The following is a 27,465-nucleotide window of genomic DNA, read 5'->3' as shown; positions in this document are numbered from 1 at the left end:
TTCTTGTCCAATTTATTGTTGATGTAAAGTGGACTTTAATTAAGTCGACTTTACACTACATGATTTATCATGTGATTTGTCATATGATTTTTCCCATGACGAGCCGCATGACAATGCTTATGACAAAACGAGCCGTATAAACAATGCAAAATCATATGACAAATCACACAGTGTAAACATGTAAATTTCACTCCATGACCAAATCATATGACAAATCACATGATAAATCATGTAATGTAAAGTCGACTTTAGATATATTGTTCAATAAGTCTAAGCAGATTGTAACCTACACAGATGATGTAAACTTGATGTGAAGAACCGCAAGAGACATTACAGAACTGTAATGTCTCTATACACGAATGTCCTTTACTATACAATACAGCAGAAAGAAAATCCAGTAAAGTAAGTTAGTAAGTAGGTACTTAATACAACCACATTAAAATGTATCTTAACACTTGTAAAAGAGTTTTCGGTTAAAGTTATTATACTAAAAACACTTAATAATATCTATAGATACATTATATCTTAAGATATAAACACAAATTAAAACACTAACGATATTTAATAACAAAATATAGCCTCCAAACCACGTATCCTATTATGTTTACAAACAATTCGTAAAATTGATCGTCTGGGTGACGTCACGATGACAATATTTCATTTGTCAATGTCAAAGTTACCATACAACCTATGGTATAGGGACCTTGATCAAGACCAAGATGATTTTCTCGATTTTATTTCCATTTTGGAAGAAGGAAATGTAATGGTAGGGGAGCCCAAGCGGGGATTTTTGCAGTTACTCGAGCGCGTCAGATTATCATATGGGGAGAAACGTGGTACCCTGCAGATGTATCTCTGCCATATATTGGCTCTTAACACAGGGGAGTTCGTTTAGGGGGGCCCGAAAAAAAAATCTATCCTTAAAAATACTCGAAATTGTCAGATTAAGATAAGGTAAGTTAAGTACATGCAAAACAGTGTATATTTAAAAAATCTGACGATTTGAGCGGGGCGTAAGGGAATTGGTGAGTCACAAAGTTTCACAAGAAAAAGGCGAATATTTCGCGAAATGAACGTCACATCGAAAAACTAAAAACTACACGTTCAATATTTTTCAAAAATCTATCGATAGATACCAAACACGACCCCTTGCAGAGAGGAGTGGGGGGTAAATTTTAAATTTTAAATACAAATCCCGCGATATTTAGAAAAATAAACATCAGATCGAAAAACTGCAATATACACTTATTTAATATTTTTGAAAAATATATCGAATGGTACCAAACGCGACCCCCCACGGAGGTGGGGTGGGGGTTACTTTAAAATCTTAAATGGGAGCCCCCATTTTTTATTGCAGATTTGAATTCTCTGCATAAAAATAAGCAACTTTTATTCGAAACATTTTTTCAAATTATAGATAGATGGCGCTATATTCGGAAAAAACGATTAATGGAAATGGAAAATTAAATTAAAAAATGGCAAGCGCCCGCTAAAATGGAATATTTTACTTAACTTTTTTTGGTTTTAGGACCTAATAATCACAACCCAATAGGTCCCCAAAGCGCTCGAGTGACTGCACATTTAGCATACTTTGCTCCCCTACCATAAGTAAATCAAAGAATTACAACTTAAAATAAGAAGTATATAAAGTCATAGTCATAAGGTTTAGAAATACATTTCCATATTTTAATCAAACAATATTGTTTTAGAAAGAAAACATTGATTATGGTGAAAAAGTTTACTGGAGAACTTGAACAAGAGGTAAATAAATTTTAAATTAGTGGAAAACTGTTGATTTGTATGTAAAGAAGACAAAGACAAGTTTAAATAAAGACAAGCTAGCTAATGAAACAGATGTAGTGGTAATTTTGTTTACATAATTAATAATTTTAACATATTATATTATTAATATCTATTAACTGTTCAATGATGTAAAAATTTGTTATTGTGGGGAAAACTTTTATTTAAATTCAATACTATATTTCTGTAGTGGTAAGGCAAAAATTTGATTTTATGTCCGATTTTAGCCAGAATGAGATTATTTGCTTGATATGCTATTTAGTAAAATTTCTTCAAGATGGTGGAGTTTGGTATGTGTATGATGAAGGTAAAAACCCCTTTGTTCCACATATCTTTTGTATAAAAGTTATGTCCCCTTTTAACTTACTTAGTAGAACCCCGATTATCTGGGTGGGCTTTCTATTACTCAAGTTGCATTTTTGAGGTTTTATCAAAATAGCGTCATCGTAAATCACTTGACTCTATATGACGAAAGAGAGACTCATAATGAAAGATTTATTTTTTTCTGTTATCTCTTTATAGTAGGTACATAATAATATCTATGTATACACATACATATTATGTATGTGTATACGTACGTATTATACATAATATGAAATACATGTTCGGATTATCCGTGCTTTTCAATTATCAGTGCCACCTTCGGTCCCGAGGAGCACGGATAATCGGGGTTCTACTGTATTAGGTAGGCCAGAACTTGATATATTATTTGATTTCTTATGTTGATTACTTTTCGTTTTTGGGTTGGCCAAACATGATTCAAACTTTCAAAATGCTCTCCTGAAAAATTAGGCTAGATGGACATATCAATCATCGTCAAAACGCTACAGATTTATAATCCATCCAACTGGTATATTGAATAGTAAACTAGGGAAATAACCAACTAAGTATATCAAAACACAATATTTTTAAAGATTGGATAATTTACATTACATGGTAACTTGAAGAATCCCAATAACAAGAATAAAACCTAATTTTAATATTTGTTAGTAGATACCTTTCACTTTTCTAAATAAAAAAATTAGTTACAGATATGACAAACATCTAGAAGATTCAATCCTGCATTCTTAAAGAAAAAAGCTAGTTCCAGTAGTAAGCTACCAATAATAAACTAGAGAATGTATTACAAGAAAGAACAACGCTAATACTAAACATATCTCAATTGCTTCAGATAGAAAAAGAGGACGAAAAGGTACAACACAAGCGTGCTAGAGAAAATGAAAGGGCAGAAGAGAGACACAAAAATTCATTGATTTATTAAATTTAAAAATTTAATTATACAAAGGACAATTAAATAAAGAATAAAAAAATGATACATGTATATTATTGATCCTTCTATTTCCCCATAAAGCATGTTACTGACCAGGAGGTATACTATAATAGATATATTACATCTCATAGTGCTCACTATAATAATGAGTGAGCCTGCATAAACGGAACCATAATATACATTATAATTCCATGTATGCAGCCTCACTCGTTACTATAGTGAGTGATATGAGATATATTTTAGTATAGATCCCCGTGCATGACAAGCTTAACACAAAAATTTTTATAAGGTTATCAAACATCTTCAGTAAATTCAATAATATAGCTTATTCCTGGTCTATACTTAGCAATTCATTTTCAAAATTGTCTTCATTTTTATTTCTCTCTATGTTATAAATATATTGCTTCAGTGTAAGATAGGACAATTGAATCAATTTAATTGTTTTGTTTTCTGCCATATACAAAAAGGGCGATATGTATTTCTGGACTCATCAGTGGACAATCAGAATCTCCAAGTAACAACCCATTGCTATGATCTGAATTTAAACAGCAATAATACAGAATTATTTATATTTGGCACAAAAAATATTACGCTACCTACATTCAATACCACGTATGAGGATTTTTAGGTGAAACGAGTTAGAGGTTGATTCTGAGTATATTGCGCACACTTTACTGAATGATTCTAATCACAAGTACGAGAAATAATGTTTTCTCGTACTTGGGAATATACTCAGAATCAACCTCTAACTCGTTTCACCTAAAAATCTTCATACGTGGTATTAGAATGTAGGTAGCGATTAGTAAGAAGGTACCTCTTTAAAACATATCCAGGGAGTATTACGAAATTGTCAGAATATAAAATCAGTCTTCCTATATTCTATAGATTTATTGAAAATTTTGAGAATTTCATGATACACCCAGTATGTTTTGGATACTTAACTCTGCAGCTTTTTTTTCAAGGTAGGTATCTATAGTCCTGTCGCCAGGGGGGGTACAACGGCCTCCTTAATTCAGATGGACTTACCCAAGTTTTTTTTTATATATTTTGACCCGCAGAATACGAATTTTTTGGGTAACAGTTGATCCGGATGTCGATAAGATTGTTATAGACAAAGAACTTGAGGAATTACATAACAGCGATTTCTCGCAAAACAAAACATCTTTTTGTATTTTTTGGGTCATTTTAAGCAAAAAATATTCCTACAAGTTTTTTCGTAGAATGCATAGTTTTCGAGATAACCGCGGTTAAACTTTCAAAAAATCGAAAAATTGTAAATTTTAAACCCGAATAACTTTTGATTAAAAAATAAAGTAGCAATTCTGCTTACCGCATTTGAAAGTTTAAGTCAAATTATATCGGTTTTGATTATTTGCATTGCTAAAAATTTATTATTTTATTGTTAAACAAAGCTGTAAACTGTAGTAAACACCTAGTATGTGAGTGATGTTTTCTATGATTTCTCATTTAAAATCGAACGAGTAGGTAGAGTAGCTACAAGTGCAAGCGAGGCAATTTCTACGTAGCATGCGGTAAAACGCATGTATTAGGCACGGGAAACCTATGTGTTTATAGATTAGTTTAACAATAAAAAAATTAATTTTTAGCAATGCAAATAATCAAAACCGATATAATTTGACTTAAACTTTCAAATGCGCTAAGCAGAATTGCTACTTTATTTTTTAATCAAAAGTTATTCGGGTTCAAAAATTGCAATTTTTCGATTTTTTGAAAGTTCAACCGCGATTATCTCGAAAACTATGCATTCTACGAAAAAACTTGTAGGAATATTTTTTGCTTAAAATGACCCAAAAAATACAAAAATATGTTTTGTTTTGCGAGAAATCACTGTTATGTAATTCCTCAAGTTCTTTGTCTATAACAATCTTATCGACATCCGGATCAACTGTTACCCAAAAATTTCGTATTCTACGGGTCAAAATATATAAAAAAAAACTTGGGTAAGTCCATCTGAATTAAGGAGGCCGTTGTACCCCCCCTGGCGACAGGACTACTACTGTTTTGGAGCATACTTAATTCTAGTTACTATATCAATACCTTTCATTTTGGAATCGTAAAATATTTGGCAATTCAAAGAAATCATTATTTTAAAAATGAGAAAACTAAACAATTTTTTAACAAAACTAGAGGTAAAACTTTTACCAATTTCATGTTTCACAGATTATTCTAGTGGGTAACTTTAAGATAGATACTTATGCAAGATGGGATAAAAAACTATTTTATTTTTTACAACTTGTTTTCCTTTGTAAATGAATATAGTTGAGTAGGTATACAATAATACATAACTATTATAATTTTTTCAAATTATAACCCATCTTTAATTTAATATCTAATAACTCGGCTTAAAAAATTACAGTAGGTAGGTATGTACAAAAACAAAATAAAATTTGTGATTGAGAATTTTTAGAAAGAACAAAATTTTACTTTTGCAATAAATTCAATCACAGACCTACAAGATTTTAGGTTATATTTTTAGTTTCGTGGCAATCAGAAACCATGAAATATACGAAAATCAAAGTTTATCTTCCAGATAACTTCTTATTCGGTACTTTATTCGGCAGTTAAATATTTGATATTTAACGTCAATTTATCTCCCAATCTATAACGTCAATCTATTGCAGTCCTCCCCGGGACTGCAATTTTTCCTCGACGTCGGTGGGAGGGCCGAGTAACTGGTCTTGGTCCTTGAAATTGTGAGGGGAGCACGACCAGTGAAACTAAACGCAGTCCCTAAGCGTCCAGCGCCTGTGCACCGGGTGGCCGCCGGACACCGCCACTGGACGCAAAAAGGCGTGGCAATTGAGGCGAACAGTTGCGGCGCCTTCGCCTTCAGCTTTTAGTTTACCCTTCCAACTTCCCTACGGCTACTCCAAATCACCCTAATCTCAGTCGCCAAGCTCCAAAACAAAGCCGCCGGGAGCGGCGGTGGGGTCCCGCGCATTGGCCGCATCTGTCAGTGCGCGGGCCCCCGCCCTCGCCCCCGACACACTTTTTCGAGTCTTTCTCGACGCACTATCTAGGAGTAGCCGACATGCCTCACCCAACCCAACTTCACCCCCACCCCCCACCCCCCATACCCCACAGGAAGCTCGTAGCTCGGAAATTGTCGGCGGGGCACTGGTGGGATCACTGACGCCAAATAAGGGACTCCGACAAATACCAGTAGAAGAGAAGACCAGCCCAACTGCATATCAGCATGCATCACCGACTAGTCCTTACCCTCAGGGGGGATGAATGGCGAATTCTTGGCGCCACAAAACGGGGACCTTTTGGCTATGGAATGGTAACCCAGACAGAAGAGTCCAGATGGAGAAAATCAGCTTTAAAAAAATCCGCAATCTAAGCTGGAAGACATCGCGGCGAAGGATGAATGGCCATGCGTAGTTGGTCGAGAGCGATTCCTGCGAGGAACCAGGCGACACCTCACAGTAATTAGTTCAACTCTGGTGGAGTGGACTGAAATTCCCTAGCTACTCGTGGGAACAATATGGACAAAAATATGGAAACCAATATTCACGAACAACCCGTAGTAGAAAGCCCCGAAGGCACTACTACGCAGATAGCGAAACCGACCACAAGGAAGGCAGTCAGAGTCACCTCCTTAGAGGAGGTGGATCTGATGACAGACGAGGAGGTCATTCAGGCCAGGCTGGCTGGGGCCTCCAAGAAGAAGGTAAAAGATCTGGTGGGAAAAGGCCAGGATTACATTGAAGCCAAACGCTCGGTGATCAAGACCAATTTTACCAAGGTCTTTGGACGACAGGAGGGCAGTGCCGCTAAGTCTAAAGAGAAGGCGGAGCAAAAGCTGGAAATGGAAATGGCTACGCAAAAGCCTACAAAGAAACGGCAAAGGTCGGACCACAGCACGCCGCCAGCGGAAGTCAAAAAGAGGCCGAGAAAGTCAGAAATGACTTTTACACAAGCCCTTTGCTCGGAAAAGGTGGCGGTAGTATGTGATGGCTTCCCCGAAGTCAAGATGGAACCCACAAAGCTTAAGGCAGTGCAAACATCCATCTTGGAGGCTTTGGAGAGAACGCCAAAAGGAGGGCCGCAAATCAGGCTGCTAAAGAGCACGTTCAAACCCGGTTACCTGGTAATGACGTGCGCGGATAGTGCAAGCGCACAATGGCTCATCGACACTACTCCCGCTCTAAAGCCTTGGGAAGGTGCAAACCTCCAGGCTAAGGACGAGAGTGAAGTCGAGAGGCCGTGTTCTTGCACTGTCTACATCCCAGACGAGGACGGAAAGAGGTTGGAGGCGGAAAGTGTGCTGACTCGATTAAGGGTCAGCAACCGAAAGCTCAACACTCTTTTATGGACCGTTTTGGGCAAAACACCTGCAGGAAAAGGGCAGGTATGGGTCCTCTCAATGGACAAAGAGTCCTTTGAGGAACTCAAAAAACTTCAAATGTGTCCTTACTTTGGCATAGGAAGAATTAAATTTCGTGTCAAGGATGATGGGCACATTGAGAAGGTTGCAGAGGCCGGACCAAGGGGGTTGCAAGGCGTAACTGCCACAACCTCGGCAGTTAAGTCTAAGCAAAAAAGAAAAGAAGTCAAACCTTCAGAGGCGCAAAGCTCTAAAGTAGCGTCAAAGAAGGTTAAGACTTCGAGCAAAAGCAAGGCTCCCCCTAAGGATGATAAGTCAAGGGAAGGAGCAAAAGAAGGAAAAATCCCGGAAGAAGTCCGGACCGACTTGCAGGGGAGTGCTACAGACCCGCCCAGAAGGCTAGAAGCCACTGAGCGTGTGGTCTCTCCCATGGAAGGGGTAGAGGACACGGGAAAACCCGAAAGATAGCCTTCAATTTAGAGGAAGGCAGAATAAAGATCCTGCAGGTCAACCTACATCATGCCAAATCTGCGTCGGCGGTTTTGTGCAGAAGGTTTGATATGGAAGGCCTGGACTTGGCCCTACTGCAGGAACCATGGCTCCACGGAGGGAGAGTTGCAGGCTTAAAGCCGCAACAAGGTAAGTTACTATACGATGCGAAAGGAGAGACACCTCGAGCATGCATTGTATATGGCAACGAAGTAAACTGTACACTGATTCCGGATCTTTGCTGCGGAGACTTTGTTACAGGTATTCTAACCGCTTCCACCGAGGAAGGTAGTAAAAGATGGTTGGTCTGTTCTGCCTACTTCGCTGGAGAGAAGGTCTTCCGCCCAGGCATAGTAGAGGACGTTATAACCTACAGTCGAAGGGAGAACCTTCATCTAATATTGGGATGTGATGCCAATGCCCACCATCTGGCATGGGGGAGTACGAACATCAATAGTCGAGGTGAGTCTTTACTACAGTTCATCTTAAGCATGGGTTTAGAAATAGCCAATATAGGAAATAAACCTACCTTCGTTACGGCCACGCGCAGAGAAGTCTTAGATGTAACACTTTGCAGTGAAAAAACGTATGATACTATAAAGAATTGGCATGTGTCAGAGGAACCTTCATGTTCCGATCATAGGCACATTCGATTCGATTTAGCTACTTCGATTCGAATGGTGGCAAGATTCAGGAACCCGAGAGAGACGGATTGGGAAGGCTATAGAGGCTCACTCGAGAAGTCTCTCGAGGGAGGAATCGGCACCATAAGAGATAGGGAAGATCTCGAGCTGGCAATTGAAACGGTGAGCGGAGCTGTTCTGGCCTCTTACCAGGAGAATTGTCCAGAGAGAGAAAAGAAAGGAAAGAAAAACACACCCTGGTGGAATGAACACTTACAAAAGCTTAGGGCAGATGTAAGAAGGCTATTCAATAAAGCCAAATTCAACCAGGAGTGGTCCATATATAGAGAAAAACTGACGCAATACAATAAGGAGATCCGAAAAGCCAAAAGAGACTCGTGGCGAAAGTTCTGCGAGGAAGTCGAACAGGCTCCCGCATGCTCCAGAATCCACAAGGTCCTGGCTAAGGATGGTATTGTGAATCAGGTCGGCCTCTTGAAGAAAGAGGACGAAACGTATGTGGAAACCCTGGAGGAAAGCTTAATAATGCTCACCAAGGCACATTTCCCCGGCTCATCTATTGACAATAATCCTCCGGTAGAGCTAGCTTATCCCAGAAGGCCTACTAAGGCGGACTGGAAATTAGCTACCGACATCACGAGACCGGAAAAAGTCAGGTGGGCGATCAATAAATTCCAGCCATATAAATCACCTGGAATGGACGGGATCTATCCAGCCTTCCTACAGAAGGGACAGGATGTGATTATCCCGCATCTAACAAAGATCTTTAAAGCTAGTTTGGCATGGAGATATATTCCAACTGCATGGCGAAGGGTGAAAGTCACATATATCCCCAAGGTTGGTAGGGTAATGGACCAGACCCCCAAGTCATACAGACCAATAAGTCTATCCTCTTTCCTAGCAAAAACGCTGGAAAGATTGATAGACAGGTATATTAGGGACGATGTGCTGATGGAAAAACCACTTAGCGATCGTCAATATGCATACCAGCCAGGAAAGTCAACTGACTTGGCACTGGATGATCTTAACAGACTGCTCTCAAAGTCGCTAGATGACACAGAGATAGCGGTGGCGACGTTTCTGGACGTGGAGGGAGCATTTAATAACGTCTCCTTCGAGTCTGTAACGGAAGCGCTTAAAAGGAGAGGAGTTCCTGCCTTCATGGTGTCCTCGTTAGGTGAAGCCACCATTGAAACGAAGGCAGTAAGCGGCTGCCCACAAGGAGGAGTTCTATCCCCATTACTGTGGGCAACGCTTATGGACGACCTACTTAACACGCTGTCCAGGGAGGGTTTTTACTGTCTGGGATATGCGGATGACTTGGTAATTGTAGTTCGAGGACGCTTTACCAAAGTAATTTCAGAGAGACTTCAAGTCGCTCTGAGGATGGTGGACAGCTGGTGTGAGAAAGAAGGCCTGAAGGTTAACCCTCAAAAAACATCCGTTGTTCCCTTCACCAGGAAAAGAGCACTGCAAGGCTTACAGCCACTAGCGCTCAAGGGAGTAGAAATCCCATTCACAAGTCAGGCCAAGTACTTAGGTGTAATATTCGACCAGAGGTTGACATGGAATGCACACATTCAAAAAGTCACACAGAAGGCCATTATGGCCCTGAACAGATGTAGACGAATGTGTGGCAAGAATTGGGGGTTAAATCCTAAAATGAACCTCTGGCTATACACAAGGGTTATAAGGCCCATGCTAACTTACGGTTCAGTGGCGTGGTGGAACAAAACGCAACAGTCCGGGGCGATTCGATTGCTCAGTAGCACACAAAGACTTGCATGCTTGAGTGTTACGGGAGCCATGAGAACAGTCCCAACGGACGCGCTAGAAGTTATACTAAACCTACCACCTCTACATATATACATACAGAGTGAAGCCAGATCAACAGTACATCGGTTGATCCAGGGCCAAGCTCCAATAAGTATGATGCAGGGAACTGATAACTTAAGGCTATACCAGGACATAAAGGCAGACCCCGTTCTAGGAATGCCTGTAGACCGAATGGTTACGAGGTATAGCTTTAACAAAAATTTTCAAGTCACAATACCAAAAAGAGAGGATTGGGAAGCTGGTCCGCCGATAACGGCAAACTCAATATGGTATACGGACGGCTCCAAAACCGATATAGGTACAGGGGCTGGAATATATGGCTTAAAACCAAGGACGGAAGTCCGGGTATGTCTAGGGACATATGCGACCGTATTTCAAGCCGAAGTAGCTGCTATACAAAGGTGCGCTATGGAACTAATCAGTCGGAATCTAGATAACGACTCCATCGTTATCTATTCGGATAGTCAAGCGGCTCTGAAGGCTCTCAGTTCGGTACAGGTCGATTCATGGCTGGTATGGAACTGTTTGAGTGTCCTCTCTCAGGTGGGAAGTCGAAACAGATTGACACTTGCCTGGGTGCCGGGACATAAGGGTTATCGTGGCAACGAGAAGGCCGATGAATTGGCCCGAGAAGGCGCATCTACGCCACTGGTTGGTCCGGAACCCGTCTTTGGAATCGCAAATACGATAAAAAGAGCAGCTATACAAAAATGGGCGCAACAGAGGTCTCTTGAATGGTGGAACAACTCCCCAGGACAGAGGCAGGCCAAACAGTTCATCAAAGGACATTCGGCTAAATTTACAACAGACTTACTTTCGCGCAGTCGAAGCACTGTCAGAATGATAGTGGGTCTGCTGACTGGACACTGTAGACTCAATAGACACTTGAGTCTCATAGGCCTGACAGAAGAGGACACCTGTCGGTTCTGTCTGGAAGAAGAGGAAACCGCTTTACACGTTCTGTGTCATTGCGAAGGTCTCGCACGAGTGCGGTTTCTAGAACTCGGTGAGGAAAAACCGGAAGCACCAGGCTACATGAAAAGGCCACTATCAAGGCTGTTAAGTCTCATTAAGAGGACTAAGCTAGATGAAGTGCTTTAAAAGAAAGGGGAAACACAATAGATCTACTAAGGTCGCAGTGTATCAGGCTCTATTGGCCGCCCCATTTTCTACATTCTACATTCATTCTACATCTGCCGGATAATTTTATTCCAGAGTGAAAAGACGCTACTTTTTTTATCTGTCAGATAAACTTCCCGTTAACTATTTATTCGGAGGTGAAAAGACCGGGCCACAGCTTGACATAATTCCCACAGGCATACGTATAAAATTATGTTAAAAAATATGAATGTCATAAAAGTTAAGTAAATTTGATAATTATGTACAAATCGGCAACACTGTCGATTTTCTACATTCTCTGTACTACGCACAAAATGGCCGACGATCTGCGCAGTAATAGTGCGCGAACTTTTCCCGCCTACTAGTGTGTCACTGCTGTTGCGTTTTCTATGCTGTGACCGGGCCTTAGGACTGTGAATTCAAATGACAAAATGAATTAGGCATTCCAAATCACGTGATATAATCAATGTTTAAACCACTTCATATTTAATTTGCTATCACAATTTCACAAATTTCGCTACACAATTAACAAAAAAACAAAACCAAACAGGATATTCTTTACAAATTTGTCAATATTCAAGGTAAACATTAGATACGCCATGACCACCCCCCTTAACTATGGGTGCGTTCGGGCGACCACAGCGGCTGGACAGCTGAGCCAGCAGTAGCTGTCAGACGTCACCGCTGGAAGCCAGCCGCTGAGAGATTTACTAAGCTTTCCCTATCACGGCTGGACACAACCACTCAGCCGATTTCTGCTGACCGCCAGCCGCTATGGTCGTCCGAACGCACCCATATGGCCATGTCAGTTTGGGAGAAATGTCCAGCAAACGACGGCACTGTTGCCAGATTTACCTTTTTCCTTTTAGCGGGAATTTTAAAATTAGTCTAATGCCACTTTGATTTTAAAAGAGACTTCGTATTCTTAAATTTTAATATAACCTTACTTTTACAAGTAATTAGGATTATTTTATTTACATGTAAATATTGAAACAAGTATTGTACTGTGTCATAATTTAAGACCCGTTTGCCATTATACTAATTTCAGTACTAAAAATATTGGTTAGTTGCGCGAGTCGATTTAGTATGAAAAATGTCAGTTTGTGCCAAGTTTGTGTTTGCAACTATCCGAATTGTAATCAGCATATAGGCATGCGCTCTACTAAATTTACATGAGCTTTACTCAAGGTTCATAGATAGGAGCTTTTACTAATTGATATTGCAAGTTGCAAGCCATTAACTTATTAACAATAAAAGATGGGAAGAAGTATTTTTGCAAAACTGGCAAACTTGGCTTTTATTTCTGCTAGAGATATATCCACACCTAATTTGGCTAATTCTGCCTTTATTTCTTCCAAAACTTTAATTCGTGCGTTCCTATTCTTATAGAGGGTGCTTTGGCACATACAAACATTGATCATTGATTCGATTTGTAAAACTCTATTAATGTTTCAATCTGACTTTGGCTCCACATGTTGAAAGTTGAAATCACTATTATTATTATGTACCTATAAACAAAACAAAAGTACCTAATACAATACAACCTCACTTTTTAATATTGTGTCAATTTCAGTACAAGAAATTAGAACATGTTTTAATTTTTAGTACTAAATTGGCGCGCGCATCTAATTTGTAGATACAATATTTTTAGTACTAATTTCAGTACTAAATTTAGCATAGTGGCAAGCGGACCTAAAACTCATGTTGCAGTGTTTTGAAAAAAAAAATGAAGCTCAAAAGAAATATACAGTACAAATTATTTTTTAATGGGAATGGAAATTTACGATTTCAAAGGTGAAAATGTGTTGGGATAGTATAATAGATGGACACTTTTTTATTTTAGTATTAAGTGGTTACATAATTATTCAGAATATTAATAAAATTACTAGTAATTTGAATTAGTTTTAATATGTATTATAATAGTATTAATTCTCATCATGTATCTGGCTAAATAGCTAAGCGCTAAAGCCGCAAAATAAAAAAAATTGAAAAAAACATTCTTAGTGGCCTAGCACCTTTACTTTGCCTGGGGGCGAGGCGAGTTAATAAATTCTATTTTCTTATTGCAGTCATTTTGTGACGGCTTAAGAAGTTACATAAATGATGTCTTTAGGCTGTGAAATTTTAACCGTAGAAAGACATCTTTATGACTTGTATTTACATGATATAGGGCTTTTCACTCAGTCATTTGTTTCGAGCTTCTGTCATGTGTTGTCTAATATTAATATATCTATTGTGCGTCCCACCTTGACTTTACAGTACAGGTTCTTATGACCAACAGTGATGCCAAATTTTATCAGAAACAGGTTTTAAGCAAACATACTTTTTTCTATAGGATAACTACTAATAACTTAGGAATTAATATTATTGATATTTTGTGGCTGTCAGGGGTTCTAAAACATATTTTTTTCGAAAAATACCTTTATGTAAACAAAATAAAAATAATTTTGTATAAAACATTTATATAATAATGTATTTAAGCGCATAAATATGTTAAACCTTAATAAATACGTAGGTACCTACAGAAATAATTAAAATACATTTAAACTAAATATTTAAGCTTCTTTCCATAATCCCGTCTTCCTCACTTTCACTGCCACTGTCGTAAAGTGTAAACACATTAATATGACATTAATTTCATCTTGGAAATCAGTCATTAGAATAACAATAAACTGCAATTAGGATCCAAATTTTTCAAATAAGCAATGAGTTATACTTAATGCAATGTTATCAGTAATAATTTTAAGCTTATTTAATATTCTTTGTTATAATTTAATTTAGGTGAACTGACCATCAACAATTTTAATTTATTTATTCTTAACTGTAGGACTACCTGGTAGGACAATAGAGAGTTATTGGGTGCGTTCGGACGACCATAGCGGCTGGCTGCCAGCAGAAATCGGCTGAGTGGTTGCATCCAGCCGTGATAGGGAAAGCTTAGTAAATCTCTCAGCGGCTGGCTTCCAGCGGTGACGTCTGACAGCTACTGCTGGCTCAGCTGTCCAGCCGCTGTGGTCGTCCGAACGCACCCATTGCCAACGTCTTTTAAGTCGACCTGTAATAAAAGATCCTTTATTTTGACATATAAGCATGCGCAGTATTGCGTCTTTTATTTTTGTCTTTTAATAAAATACAGGCCGCCTGTATTTAAGGAAAATTAGAGGACACCTTTATTTTAATAAAAGTTCCTTTATTTTGACATAACGTGTCAAAAATGTGAAGAAAGGTCTAACTTCACTTGTATTTTGAATTTATCTTGTCGCTTCTTTGGATTGATAATTTGTGTATTGTGGGATTGATATTTGATTAAACTTTCATCATTAAAGTTGTATGTTGGGTTTTATTTATTAAAAACAACTCTAAGTAATATTCTGAGATATAGATTATTGATGTTTTGACCCAAACGAATATAGAAAAGAACATTTTATTGAAGCTTGAGTTATTACAAGAAGTTGTAAAAAGGAATATTACATAAATAATTTTAAATTGTTACTAATTACAATGATCAGACTTAAAATATCAGTAACTCATTTATTAAACTCAATATATTTTACATTTTTCTATAGAAATAAATATTTATTGAAGATATAAGAGATTGAAGATATAAGATCAATAAATTTTAATGAAAGTTAGGATTTGTTAAAATTCTAGATTCAAAATAGAGTTCTATTCAACAGATATATAACAACAGGTTAACAAAATAAAACAAAGGTTCAAGTATTTATTTTTGAAAATTTAATATTTTATAGATTAGAATCTATAAAGTTTTTAATCAAAAGTATTAATACACTTTCATTTTCATGCCATCTTCTTCTTTTGGTTCTTATCCGTTTCGAATGTTGGAAATCATATAGCAATCGTAACCTTGCTAGCTGCGATTCGAAACAGTTCCATTGATATTCTCCCTTTACCAGGTCTTCGCTTACCTTTGACTGTACCTTGCAATATGTACTGCAGCAGGGAGTAACGGTGCTGATTTATCATATGTGTCCCAGATACTGCAGTTTTATGCGTTTAATGGTTCATTCCTCCTTGTTCGTGATCCATTTCATGCCATCAGTATTTGTTTATTTAAACATTGCCAAAAAAATTAATAAAAACCAGCATAAAGCTTAATTCTTCTATTATCTTTTTGTATATCGGAAGTTTATCTGACAGATTAGAGGTCTTTTCATTTTCAGATAACTAATTATTGGGAAGTTTATATAACAGTATCCTTAGTATCTGTCTTTTCAGCTCCGGATAACTAGTTAACGGGAAGTTTTTCTCTGTCAGATATCTATTAGTATCTAATCTGTCAGATAAACTTCCTGATAACTAGTTATCCAGAGGTGAAAAGAACGAAAGAGAGGGCCAAATGGATAAAAGATCAAACGCCAATAGCATGTATATTTATAAATTTATTATTTAAAACCTGCTAATGATCATAAAATACTTAAAATCAGTCACCAATATAATATTTATATTTATTTATAAATTTATTAACAAACTGCAGTCCAATAAAAATAAAATTAGTTTAAGCGCTAGCTTTAAATGTCGAACAATAATTTTAAACAAACACACACACACACAATTTAGTCGCATTAGATTAGCTCCTGGTTGAAAATGTACTGCCACAGCTTCTATATCAATATCAACAGCACACTCATTTGCTAGTATTTCAACGTTTTCTCTATTATGTACTACTGCAATATGTAAAACTGAACAAGCTGATATTATTCTTTGAATAAAAGGTAACTTGCATCTCATTACATATGGTAAAATGGGAAATCTCTTCACAATACCAAATGTTCTTTCAATAACAATTCTTGAAGGGATTTGTGATGGATTATAAAAACACAACTTCTGTCTGAAAATTCTGGAATGGTGTCATTCGGTAGTTGTAGTTGAGGAATGGATATCCACTATTCCCTAATACATAATATATTCTCCAGAAATTCCCCATTACATATACCCATAATGCAAAAGTATTTAAAAACTCCTAAAATAGTATTTCCAATTTATTGCACTTCCATATTATTGAACGATGAGTATTATGGGATATATTATGTTGTTCTCTAGACATCTTTAAATGACAAAATAATTAAATTTAACGTTTTACTCTTCAATTATCTTATTTTAATTTATATCGACCTTAGACAAGGAAAAAAGAGAGGACGGGTAACACTCATTTAACACACACGTTCCAAAAGTGAAGCCAGTTTTTGGTTTGTTTGTCACCAGAAACATGGCGGTCACGTCAAAAATAACAATGGGTTGCCAGTGGTGGGTGTTCTTTGAAGGTTAAAATTTCATAAAAGATAAAGTAAATCATCATCTAAAATTCGTAATAAAAACATATGTATGTATTGAAACATATGTACGTAATATAAGCAACTTAATAAAACATTTACCGTACACAAATTCTTCATTTTAAATACATTTCATGTTTTTATTTTAAATACTCAATGCATAACAATACCCCAAAGATACGTCGATGATCAAAATCTCTGTGCGCTTATTCTTGAATCGAGAGAAAATTTTACTCCCCACTAAGCTAACTCACTTTTCTACTCCCTCATAATTTCTCTCGATTCTAAAAAGCTGTATTCTTGAATCGAGGGAGTAGAAAGGGATAAGAGAAATTGTGAGCAGTGTTGCCGGGTGTTTATTGAAAATTTTAACCAATCACAAGAGTTAATTATTGACAAATGACATGATACCGTCAACAGTCAAATTCAAATTCAACCTTCATTGCCATTCTCCATTTATTTTATTTGTTTACGTATACAAACAAAGAAGGAACTGTTGTTTTCTTTCTTTGCATTTGCATTGCAGTTGTTTATTTTTTGTAGACGAGGACAACGTGATCAAAAAGTTGCAAATATTTGTATTAGCAGGTATTTTTAGGTAAGTTTGTTTTAGATATGCCTTCAATTTTAACAATTTATAGCATGAAATTTACAAAATCTATAATTCTAACAATTAATTATTTTTAACAGAAACATGACACATATAACTGCGGAACAAAAGGAAATCATGTTAGACTTCATCAAATCCAGGCCAAGGTTATATGCCGGGAAATTTTCGCCAGAATTTACCCGGCAACAATCCCAATCGCTATGGCAGGAATTGGCTACCATATTAAACTCGCACTCGAATGGCGCCAAAAAAGAATGGAGTGCTTGGCGCAAGGTAAGTTATAAATACCTTTAATATAACAGTCCAAGACACTTTTAATTCAGAACTAAACAACTTCTTGTAATATAAAAATATCACTTCTTCTTCTATAAAACATAGAAAAAAACATTTCTCACATTTTTTTTGTTTTCATTGCAGACCTGGATAGATATAAAAAAAAATTGCAAGGCAAAAGCGGCCAGACAAAAGAAATATCAGATGGGTACTGGAGGAGGGCCCTCTCAATCTGATGGTAATAATATGGACGTATTTGAAAGTAATGTAATAGGGCTTATGAGCCCTGTATGTATAGCAGGGAATGTGGAGGTACCTGAGCCAAGCATATCTCTGGATGAATCATTCTCCACTATAATTAGTGAAGATATTGAAAATATAGAGGTATGCTATAATAATACAAAGCAGATATAAAATAAGTGATTGATGTGATCGTTCATAGGTAATCTTTCATTTTGCCGAGTGTATATTGAATGCTTGACAAAAGCACTTTAAATGTTCACTTATTGATATTTCCTGCACGTCACTTGATTAAGCAATAAAAATATGTGGACTTTAACAAGGCACTTGTGTGTTACTGTATATGCATATACACATAAAACCAAAATTATTCAGAGTCACACCCGAACTTTGGGTTCCCTCGAAGGGAACCTGCAGTTTCCGCAGAAATTTCAAGTGATATAAATGTATATTATACATTTATATCACTTGAAATTTCTGCAGGAACTATATTCTAGAGTGCTATGTACTAAGAGTATAAGTCAAAAATGAAAATTTTTTATTAGGACTTTTCAGTCTTTTTTACCACCGATGAAATAACTATTACAACTAAATATGAAAATGGTGACGAAATATGATTAATAAATTAGTAATTAACTATTTTACTTTCTACTTTGGTAATACCCTATTAATTATATAATTCAAAATATAGAAGAATCCCGAAAAATCTTTTTTATGACTTATACTCTTCGTACATAGCACGTTAGGTGCTTTTCCGGGTATGACTCTGTGAATAAATTTGGTTTTTAAAAAACGTGGGTCAAACCCGGAAAACCATAGAAAGTATGTGTATATGTATATACAGTAACACAAGTGCCTTGTTAAAGTCCACATATTTTTATTACTTAATCAAGTGCTTAGTCAAGTGAAGTGCAGTCTTTCATTTTTCTGACTGTATGTATTTAGAATTTAGAAGAATTTTTAAAATTTTAAACTACACAACACATAGAACTGTAATCACAGGATCTTCAGTACAAATATTTACAATAAAAAAAAATATGCAGTAGAACCCTGATTATCTGTGTGCGGATTATCTCTAGTCAACTCTATACGCTGAGAGGGAGACTCATAATGAAAGATTTATTTTTTCTGTTACCTTTTTATGGTAGGTACATATGTATATGTATTATGTATGACAAATAAATGTTCGGATTATCCATGCTTTTCAATTATCCGTGCCACATCCGGTCCTGAGGGAGCACGGATAATCTGGTTCTACTGTGTACACATGTATTATCTACTACTTGACTAGAATCAGCTAATAAATATCTTGTCTTACAGCATGACCAAAATCCATCTACAGCCACACAAGGAGAAGGAGCAACTGTAGAACCAGAGGTTGAAAAAGAGCCGTCAACCTCAGCCAAAAGTAAACGCAAAACAAAAACCCAAAGGCTGAAGGAGTCGATACAAAACCATGCAAAACTCGTTCAAATTGCACGAACCGGTGTAATGGACACAAAAACTTATAGAGAAAAAAAACTACAAAAGATGAGTGAGCACACCGATGCAATTAAAGAATTAACAAGTGTGCTAGCAACAGTTGCTAAGGGGCTCACTAATATTGAGGGGCTCTTAAATGAATTAATCTAAAATTTATATTTTTAATTAAATTTCTAAATTATACAAAGTTTTTTTTTTCTTCTTCCTATCTCAGTCCTAACCCCCTGGGTAGAGTGTAGTAGTTGTCCTGGTATTATGTAAAGTCTACCTCAAAAGTCTTGTTGTTATTTCTTTTAATACCTGGTTGCTTGTGGAAGTTTAGTTTGCTGATTGCCATTCGTGTTTCAACACAGGTATGGAATTTCTCGACTCGGACAATAGCAGCCCGCTCAGCTGAATATTAATGACTCTCTTAGATACTTTGTCTGACTTTATATGTTATCAGTTTGTTCTCAAGGTCTCTGTGTAGTTTTTAACTTTGATAGTGAGATTGTTTACCAGCTTTGCACCTTTGTTTTATTTCTTTGTTGAGGTTTCTTAAAGTAACATTTTCTCTTTCTGTAGGTACACAACATTGACGAAGATTTCTTGTATTCTTACAACTTTACATGGTTTGTCTGTTATTCAGTATTTTATTGGTTGCTGTTGTTGTTTTTAGATATAATATCCAAAAACTAGACCTTTGCAGAATAAATAAATAACCAACAAATTAAATTCATATTTATTTTCTTTAAAATCTAGTTTATTTTAAATTATTTTCTTATACAGCAGGATAAAATAATACAAAATATAACAAATCATATTAAAACAAATAATAAAATTATTTTTTTCAATTTAATTGTGGCTTATTTCATATCTATATAGTTAATTATAAAAATGCCAAAAGGAAATAGTTCATAACATTAAAATAAGATAAAAAACATAAACGGAAATCACCTAAATTAAAATAATTTTTTATATGTTGTCTATAAATATTCTCAGAAGCACACAGGCACATATAAAAGTGGATGAAACAGTGTTAATCTACTCCATAATCCATCAAACAAAATGCTGTACGATAAAACTAGAATAGAACCTATTAATAAGAGACTCAATAAGTTGTTTAAATATTTCTCTATTAATGACAAGAACAAAGATTTGATCGAGTCCCATATTATGAAGATACTAGAGGACAGTAACTGTAGATATCCAGGGAGAACTCTATTCGAAAAAATCTGCTACATATATTATTAAGGCAATAAACAATTCTGCCCATCTGATTGATTTAACTAAATTATTACTTGATATGTTTCAATTATATACGTTGAAACTATAAAAGTTTAGGAAGTTAAGAATAATGTGAGATTACAAATTAAGGGATTAATTTGAGATTGAACAAAGCTGCTGGCAGCTAAGGTATATAGCTGTTCCATTATATCTTTGCACAAACATCATGATTCATTTGCAAACAAGTTAAATCATATATTAAGTGAAACAGATGTTGATATGTAATATCATTGATATGTACTGTCAATGTAATAATTAGGAAATGGCTATTATTGGTGCACATATTTTATAGTTATATTGTGCATTTATATGTTACAATATATTTAACACAATATAACTTTATAAAATAAACACAATACAAGTTATAAATTCAAATAAACACAACAATTGGTGCTAATGTCACTGTCACTGAAAATTATAATCATCAAAATTCATAGTAAACAAGGACATGCCATATTGTTTATCCTCGTTTAAATTATTGTGGTTTCTATGAACAAGCAGTTTAATTTTGCGATACTAGTTTCTGTGAGAACAAAGATACCTAGTTTAAAAAATAATTCGTGAATAATTTTATGCATGTTCAAAGACAGAATGGAAGGACTATATCTGACCAAGTACATATTGCATTTTTATACAGTGATGAGTGCGCTAATAACTGGTAAAATAGCACAAAAGATGGAAAACGTATTAATTTGTGAGATAAAAAGAAATGGAACTAGTCGAGTTGGGAAATTTAACGATATTAACCTTTAGACGTATCGCACAAGTTTAGCAGACTACTGTTACATTGACAGTTTTACATACTCCTGAACATAGTTGACATACTCCTCTGATACGTGAAAAGGAGGGAAATAATGAATATAATGTAAATTTAAAGGTTAATATCGCTAAATTTCCCAGCTCCTACTAGTTTATTTCTTTTTATTTCACAACTTAATAGGTTTTCTGTCTTTCGTGCTATTTTGCCGGTTATTAAGGTGCTCATCACTGTATATTAAAATGATTATTTATTATGTTCTGCTGTAAGCGTCTGGCAGCTGCTAAATCAGGATTGGCTGTTGGTCGTATATTAACAACATTACCAGCAGCATACATGCCATAATCTGGCTCTACAGGATGAAGTTCTTCTGGTATTGGTACGTTGTTCTCTATACACATATTGTGTAAAATGCAACAAGCATTTACAATTTTTCCGCTCAGTGTGGGATGATAGTGCATAGTCCTATATCTTAAGAGGCACCTGAATCGATTTTTTAAGACTCCATTACAACGTTCAATCAGAGACCGGATAGAACACAACCTATCATTGAACAATTGCTCTCCCGGATTCACTGGATTTGGTAAAGGTGTCAAAAGCCACGGACGTGTGGGATATCCTAAAAAAATTATACTAAGAATCTGCTGATTATCACTATAGTTTGTTTTTAAACCAAGAGGCGTGATTCAAATTTACCGTGCTGTAATGCTTGTTTGTAATTATTCCAACCGCAGTCAAATTTACTCCACTATTATAAAATTTTGACACTAATGACATTTATCAAGTTTTGACACTATTGGCATTTCATAGGTTAATTCAGTTATATCAGTGATTTTTTTGTGTTTTCTGTTATTTCTTTAATTTTTAGTCTGATTTGGTATAAAAAGCAGTTGTTTTTAGAACTCTTCAGCAACATATTAATATAATATTTATCGATTACTGTTGAGGGCCGACATGATCAATAAAAAAAGATGTATTTGGTTATTTTTCTAGTGACTTTTTTGAGTGTGAATCTGTCTTTTTAGTTTACTCCTCCTGGTTAAAAAATAAACCATAATAGTCTTCACTCATGTTTGTATCACAGTCATTATGCCTTACCTGAATCTCCTAATAAAAAAAACACATTAGCAGGATTTCTACGGTAACAATTCTCCATATATGTAGAGATAGGAGATTGTGCCCATATGAATGCATCATGGGATGATCCAGGAAATCTTGAATTCACATTAAGAATTTTCAAGTCATGATCACAAACCTGAAATATATTGAATGTGTATCAGAAGATTTACAGATATCCTGTATTTAGTACACAGAATTTGCTTTGCCGAGACACAACGGTCTAGTGACATTGGTAATTTCTTTTTTGGGAAATTAGATTGGTAGATGTGACTGGAAATTACTACACAACCAAACATATCTGCTGATAGCCAATAGTAAACAGAATAAATAACATAAACCTTACGCCAATCAACAATTATTTATTTACATCATTTATAATATATTAATAAAAAATGTGAATATTATTTATTGCAACAAATAAAAATATTTTATAGAACAAAATTCCACGAAATTTTATGAGTTTAGTATACACTCCCATTATTTCCAATAATTCTTCTTTTTTTAGTGAAAGAATAAGTTGATTTGAGCAATTAATAGTGTGAGGTAGAAATTTTAGTGCTGTATGTTTCCTATTACGAATGTGTCAAAGTGAATCTTGGCAAAGCGAATTCAGTATAGAAGATGCCTAGTTTATAGCCATGGTTTCTATTATTTCACAAATATTTGTAATTATTAGATAGACACTGACAAACTTTAGATAAAACACTTTATACAGCGTGTCTACTTAAGTTGGAAACATATGAAAAAATTTATTAATTAATAATTTTACGAAAAAAGTTATTCTTTATAAAAAGTTCTGCACCCCCCAAAACCTAAGATTCAATGATCAGATATCAAATTTTCTCAATATTATACGAGGTATGTCAAAAAATATGAATTTCGGTATTAAGTAAAGGGTAAAGTACCTTTATTTATCTCAATATCGAAAATTCTTATGATAAATAAGAATGTTTAGAATTAAAAACTAAGATCAAATATGCAATTATATGCTTCTAATTGAAAAAAAAAACATGGCTTTTAATTATTACAAATATGATAACTCGTTTATTATTCATTTTATGAAAAAAAGTTATTCTTCATAAAAAGCTTTGCATGGTATAAAATCTAACACACAACCATAATATATCAACTTTATTAATTTTATACGAGGTGTGTCAAAAAATATGAAATTCGCTCAAGATCACAGAACCTTTATATTTCACAATATTTCAATTAGAAGGATGTAATTGCACATTGAAACATAGTTTTTAATTCTAAACAACTTTTTTAATAACCGTTTTCAATACTGTGAAAAATAAAGGTACTAATAAAATGTGATATCTGATGGTTGCATCTTACGTCTTAGGACATACAGAGCTTTTTATAAAGAATAGCTTTTTTGTAAAAGTAATAATAAAAGAGTTATCATATGTGTAATAAATAAAAACGAAGTTAGTATCAATAAATTTGAGAACAATTTGGAAAATATTTTTTTTTCAATTAGAAGCATGTAATTGCATATTTGATCTTAGTTTATATTTTAAAACAACTTTTCATAATAAGAATTTTCGATATTGAGAGAAATAAAGGTACTTTAATCTTGAACGAAGTTCATATTTTTGACATACCTCGTATAATATTGACAAAATTTGATATAATCTGATGATTGAATCTTAGGCTTTAGAGCATGCAGAACTTTTTATAAAGAATAACTTTTTTCGTAAAATGAATAACAAAAAAGTTTCCCATATGTTTCCAACTTAAGTAGACACTGTATAATTAATGGTAGATTTACATACCAGTTGCACATTTAAGGAGTGGTAATTTTTCCTATTAACATAGATGTGTTCTGGATGGTTTGGATCCTTTGGAGCCACTATTGCTACATGCGTGCAATCAATAATGCCCAAAATTCCAGGAAATCCATATAGATCAAAGAACCTATAAGCAAAACAATTCTATAAAAACTTAACAAAATCAAAATGCTTTTAGAATGCTTATTGAGTTTTCATAAGAAAGATAATTGTTAATCACCTTGTACGAAGAGCTTCTCTTTCATGTTGCGTTCTGGGAAATTTTACTTTATGATTTAAAATCTCAGGCCTGTTCAGAGCATTTGTCACTTCCACTATAGCTCTACTTGTTGACGCCTGACTTATAGAAATGTAGTGGTTAGTGCCAGTTATTTCCTGATGGCTTCCACTAGCATAAAATCTCAATGCAGCTAAAACCTAAAAGAGACAGCAATTAAAAATAGTCAATTGTTGCATATGGTTTAAAAACATGATTATCCCTCTTTCTAAATCAATAAAGAGAAATATATCGTTATTGCAGAAACATGACACATAACAACATTATTGTAGAAGGATCAAACCAAATTTATGATTAAATTATAACTATGATAAATTAATGAGTTCTAGCAATAGCTATATAGCTACTAACTGCTCATTTACTTACCCTTGTCGTTATAGAAAGTGCAGATCCTCTCGATTGTGGCAACATAAATGGTGATACCATTTCCACAAGTTCTTGTACCATACCTTTGGACAGTCTAAAAACTTGTACAAATTTGCGATCGGACAACAAAAATGGGTCCGTTGGTTGGAGGACATCCCGACCAATTTGAAGATCTTCAACTGCCTCCAAAATATCATTTAACATAAGATCATTCCAATAGAGCATATTATTTAGATCCATCTTTACTATCCCTTAACAAAAACAAAACACTTCTCTCCGCTTTTCTAAGGTTATGTATTGTTATTTTCGCTCCCATTTTCAATTTCTCTTACATACTACCAGTAGAAATTATTACTCCCTTAGGGAGTGACATTTCTCTCGTAGATCGAGAGAATTTTTTTCAAGAATACAGCATTTTCGGTTTTAGGGAGCCACGCCTACTTTTACGTCACTTTCTCTTACCATTTCTACTCCCTGAAATTCAAGAATACGGGGGTGTCGGTTTGGCTTCACTTTTGGTCATAGGATTACTCGTCCTCTCTCTTTCCTTGTCTAAGATATCGACAAATGGAATTTTATAGGTTATTTTTATATTTACAAAAATATTTCATGTCATTTGTCAAAATAAAAGATTCTTTAACTGCGTTTGCAATACCACTCTTTTAGACCCGTCCTGTATTTGTCCTTTATTAAAGTATCCTGTAATAAAGGATCCTTTATTTGCCGGTGGCAATAACTCTCTAATCAACTTTACTTAAACTTGACTGACAATCTATTTTATATTTTTCTTGACATTACTTCAGAACTGTCTATACTGTCAATACATAAATTAACAACCATAGAACAACGTCCACTTTTAATGTTGAATATTCTAACATTCTTACCAAAAAAAGTTAAAGACAGTTTTACATTATGCTATTTTCATGCTAGGCAAGAGCCATGCAAGACAGATCACACTACTGCGCATGCCCACGCGCTATTTCCATGCAATTCCTGTGCTAGACGAAAAATTAAAACATGTTCTATTTTTCATGCTATTTTGATGCAAGTCCTGTCAAAATTCATGTTGCCAATATGACAAAATTTATAGTTTAGAAAAAACTTAACCTTATTGTGTAAGTTTAAATGGTATTTATTGGATGTAATAATTTGTGGTTTATATTTGAATATATTTAATGATGGACTGAAGTTTTTAAGTGAAATATCTAAAGTTAATATTTTGATATATTTCTTCTATTGGCAACAATGAAAGTGGTATCTAAAATTGCACAGAAATAGCTCCGATGTAAAAAGGTCAGGGTAGGCAAGAGATATGCCATGCAAGACGGACTTGCATAGCATGAGACTTGCGTAGCCTTGATGTAAAGCTGCTTTTTACGCATATCGATTATAAAATTTCTGATTACTTTTCGAAAATGACTATCACTCACAAAAAAACAATGAAAAATATTGTTTTACTTGACTGTAGCGGGTTAGTTTTAATTTAACAATTTTAGGGACCTACATTTTTAGGACCTTGGTAATGTCCGATTGAAAATTATTTTAAAGAAAATCGGCATCGCCGCGCTGAAAACTCCCATAAGGATTGTATTGCCGTATGTTCGTGTACTGTAAAGTCAAGGTGGGACAGACAATGATACAAACCAAAGACATATGATGTAGATATAAAGGCTGTATGACACTATGCATTTTCTTGTATCATTTCTAATATCGTTTCTGATATCGTTTCTTGTATACATTTTCTTGTATCATTTCTTGTATGTACATTTGTGCCCTGTATGACACTATGCAAGTTCTTGTATCGAAAACTGTATGAAATTCGGCACGTGATTGGTCGAAATTTTGTTTGTCACCCTGTCACCTTACATTGGTATGGTAGTACTGCGTCTACAGCTGATTTTAAGGATTTTATAAAATTTATAAACTTTTAAAAACAAATATTTTATTGTTATAATAACTAGAATTTTTACGTTGACTGTTGATTATTTGTGTTTTTTATTTTGTTTTGATATTTGTGCTAAAATATTTGCATTATAATTATCTTCAGTTTGATCCAAATTGGAACTATTGTATTTTCCTCTATTAAAAAATTATGCAATATGAAACCCAAAGTTATTCTAAATATATGGTTATTAGTAGAACAGTAGTCCATACCAAACGGTATATTAAGTATCAATAAAACATTTATAAATAATACCTACAAAACACAAATAAATTTATCAAGACATAAATCATATGATCTCATTTTCAGCCGCCATTATGAGATTTAGAAGTTTTACCAGCAGGTTTTACGTTTTTGCTCTTTGCGCAGAAATTGGCGCAGTTATTGTACAAGAATCTGTGCCTGACACAAATTCTTGTATCGTTTCTGATATCGTTTCTTGTATCTGTGTATGACACTATACATTTTTTTGACATATCAGAAACGATATTAGAAATGATACAAGAAAATGCCTTAAGGTCTGTTCCTTTGTTTTAAGTG

General features: G+C 35.0%; 2 protein-coding genes across 2 annotated transcripts; one reads left to right on the top strand and one right to left on the bottom strand.

Moving 5' to 3' along the window:
* Positions 1-16,648: 16,648 nt before the first annotated feature.
* On the top strand, positions 16,649-19,592 carry LOC126878846 (uncharacterized). Its single transcript, XM_050641740.1, has 4 exons — positions 16,649-17,398; positions 17,491-17,683; positions 17,828-18,067; positions 19,244-19,592. Exons 1-4 carry the CDS (start codon positions 17,205-17,207, stop codon positions 19,553-19,555), a joined length of 939 nt encoding a protein of 312 aa, XP_050497697.1. The 5' UTR covers positions 16,649-17,204; the 3' UTR covers positions 19,556-19,592.
* Positions 19,593-20,110: 518 nt separating this feature from the next.
* LOC126878845 (putative nuclease HARBI1) lies at positions 20,111-25,500 on the bottom strand. Its single transcript, XM_050641739.1, has 5 exons — positions 24,984-25,500; positions 24,561-24,757; positions 24,326-24,467; positions 22,527-22,683; positions 20,111-22,047 (listed from the first exon to the last, which is right to left on the bottom strand). Exons 1-5 carry the CDS (start codon positions 25,221-25,223, stop codon positions 21,656-21,658), a joined length of 1,128 nt encoding a protein of 375 aa, XP_050497696.1. The 5' UTR covers positions 25,224-25,500; the 3' UTR covers positions 20,111-21,655.
* Positions 25,501-27,465: the final 1,965 nt, after the last annotated feature.

The sequence above is a fragment of the Diabrotica virgifera genome, chromosome 1 (genome assembly GCF_917563875.1).
Source record: "Diabrotica virgifera virgifera chromosome 1, PGI_DIABVI_V3a".
Taxonomy (NCBI): domain Eukaryota; kingdom Metazoa; phylum Arthropoda; class Insecta; order Coleoptera; family Chrysomelidae; genus Diabrotica; species Diabrotica virgifera.
Note: the sequence above shows the minus strand (reverse complement) of the source record. Positions and strands in the feature narration are given on the sequence as shown.

Bases quoted from the DNA above. Each gene is read 5' to 3' on its own strand.
- LOC126878846 (XM_050641740.1), top strand. From the start codon at position 17,205: ATGATACCGTCAACAGTCAAATTCAAATTCAACCTTCATTGCCATTCT. The intron at 17,399-17,490 runs GTAAGTTTGTTT...TATTTTTAACAG, and splicing joins GTATTAGCAGGTATTTTTAG to AAACATGACACATATAACTG. The intron at 18,068-19,243 runs GTATGCTATAAT...CTTGTCTTACAG, and splicing joins AAGATATTGAAAATATAGAG to CATGACCAAAATCCATCTAC.
- LOC126878845 (XM_050641739.1), bottom strand. From the start codon at position 25,223: ATGGATCTAAATAATATGCTCTATTGGAATGATCTTATGTTAAATGAT. The intron at 24,468-24,560 runs GTGATTAACAAT...TTTTGCTTATAG, and splicing joins AGAGAAGCTCTTCGTACAAG to GTTCTTTGATCTATATGGAT. The intron at 22,048-22,526 runs GTAAGGCATAAT...TAATTTTTTTAG, and splicing joins TTTTTTATTAGGAGATTCAG to GATATCCCACACGTCCGTGG.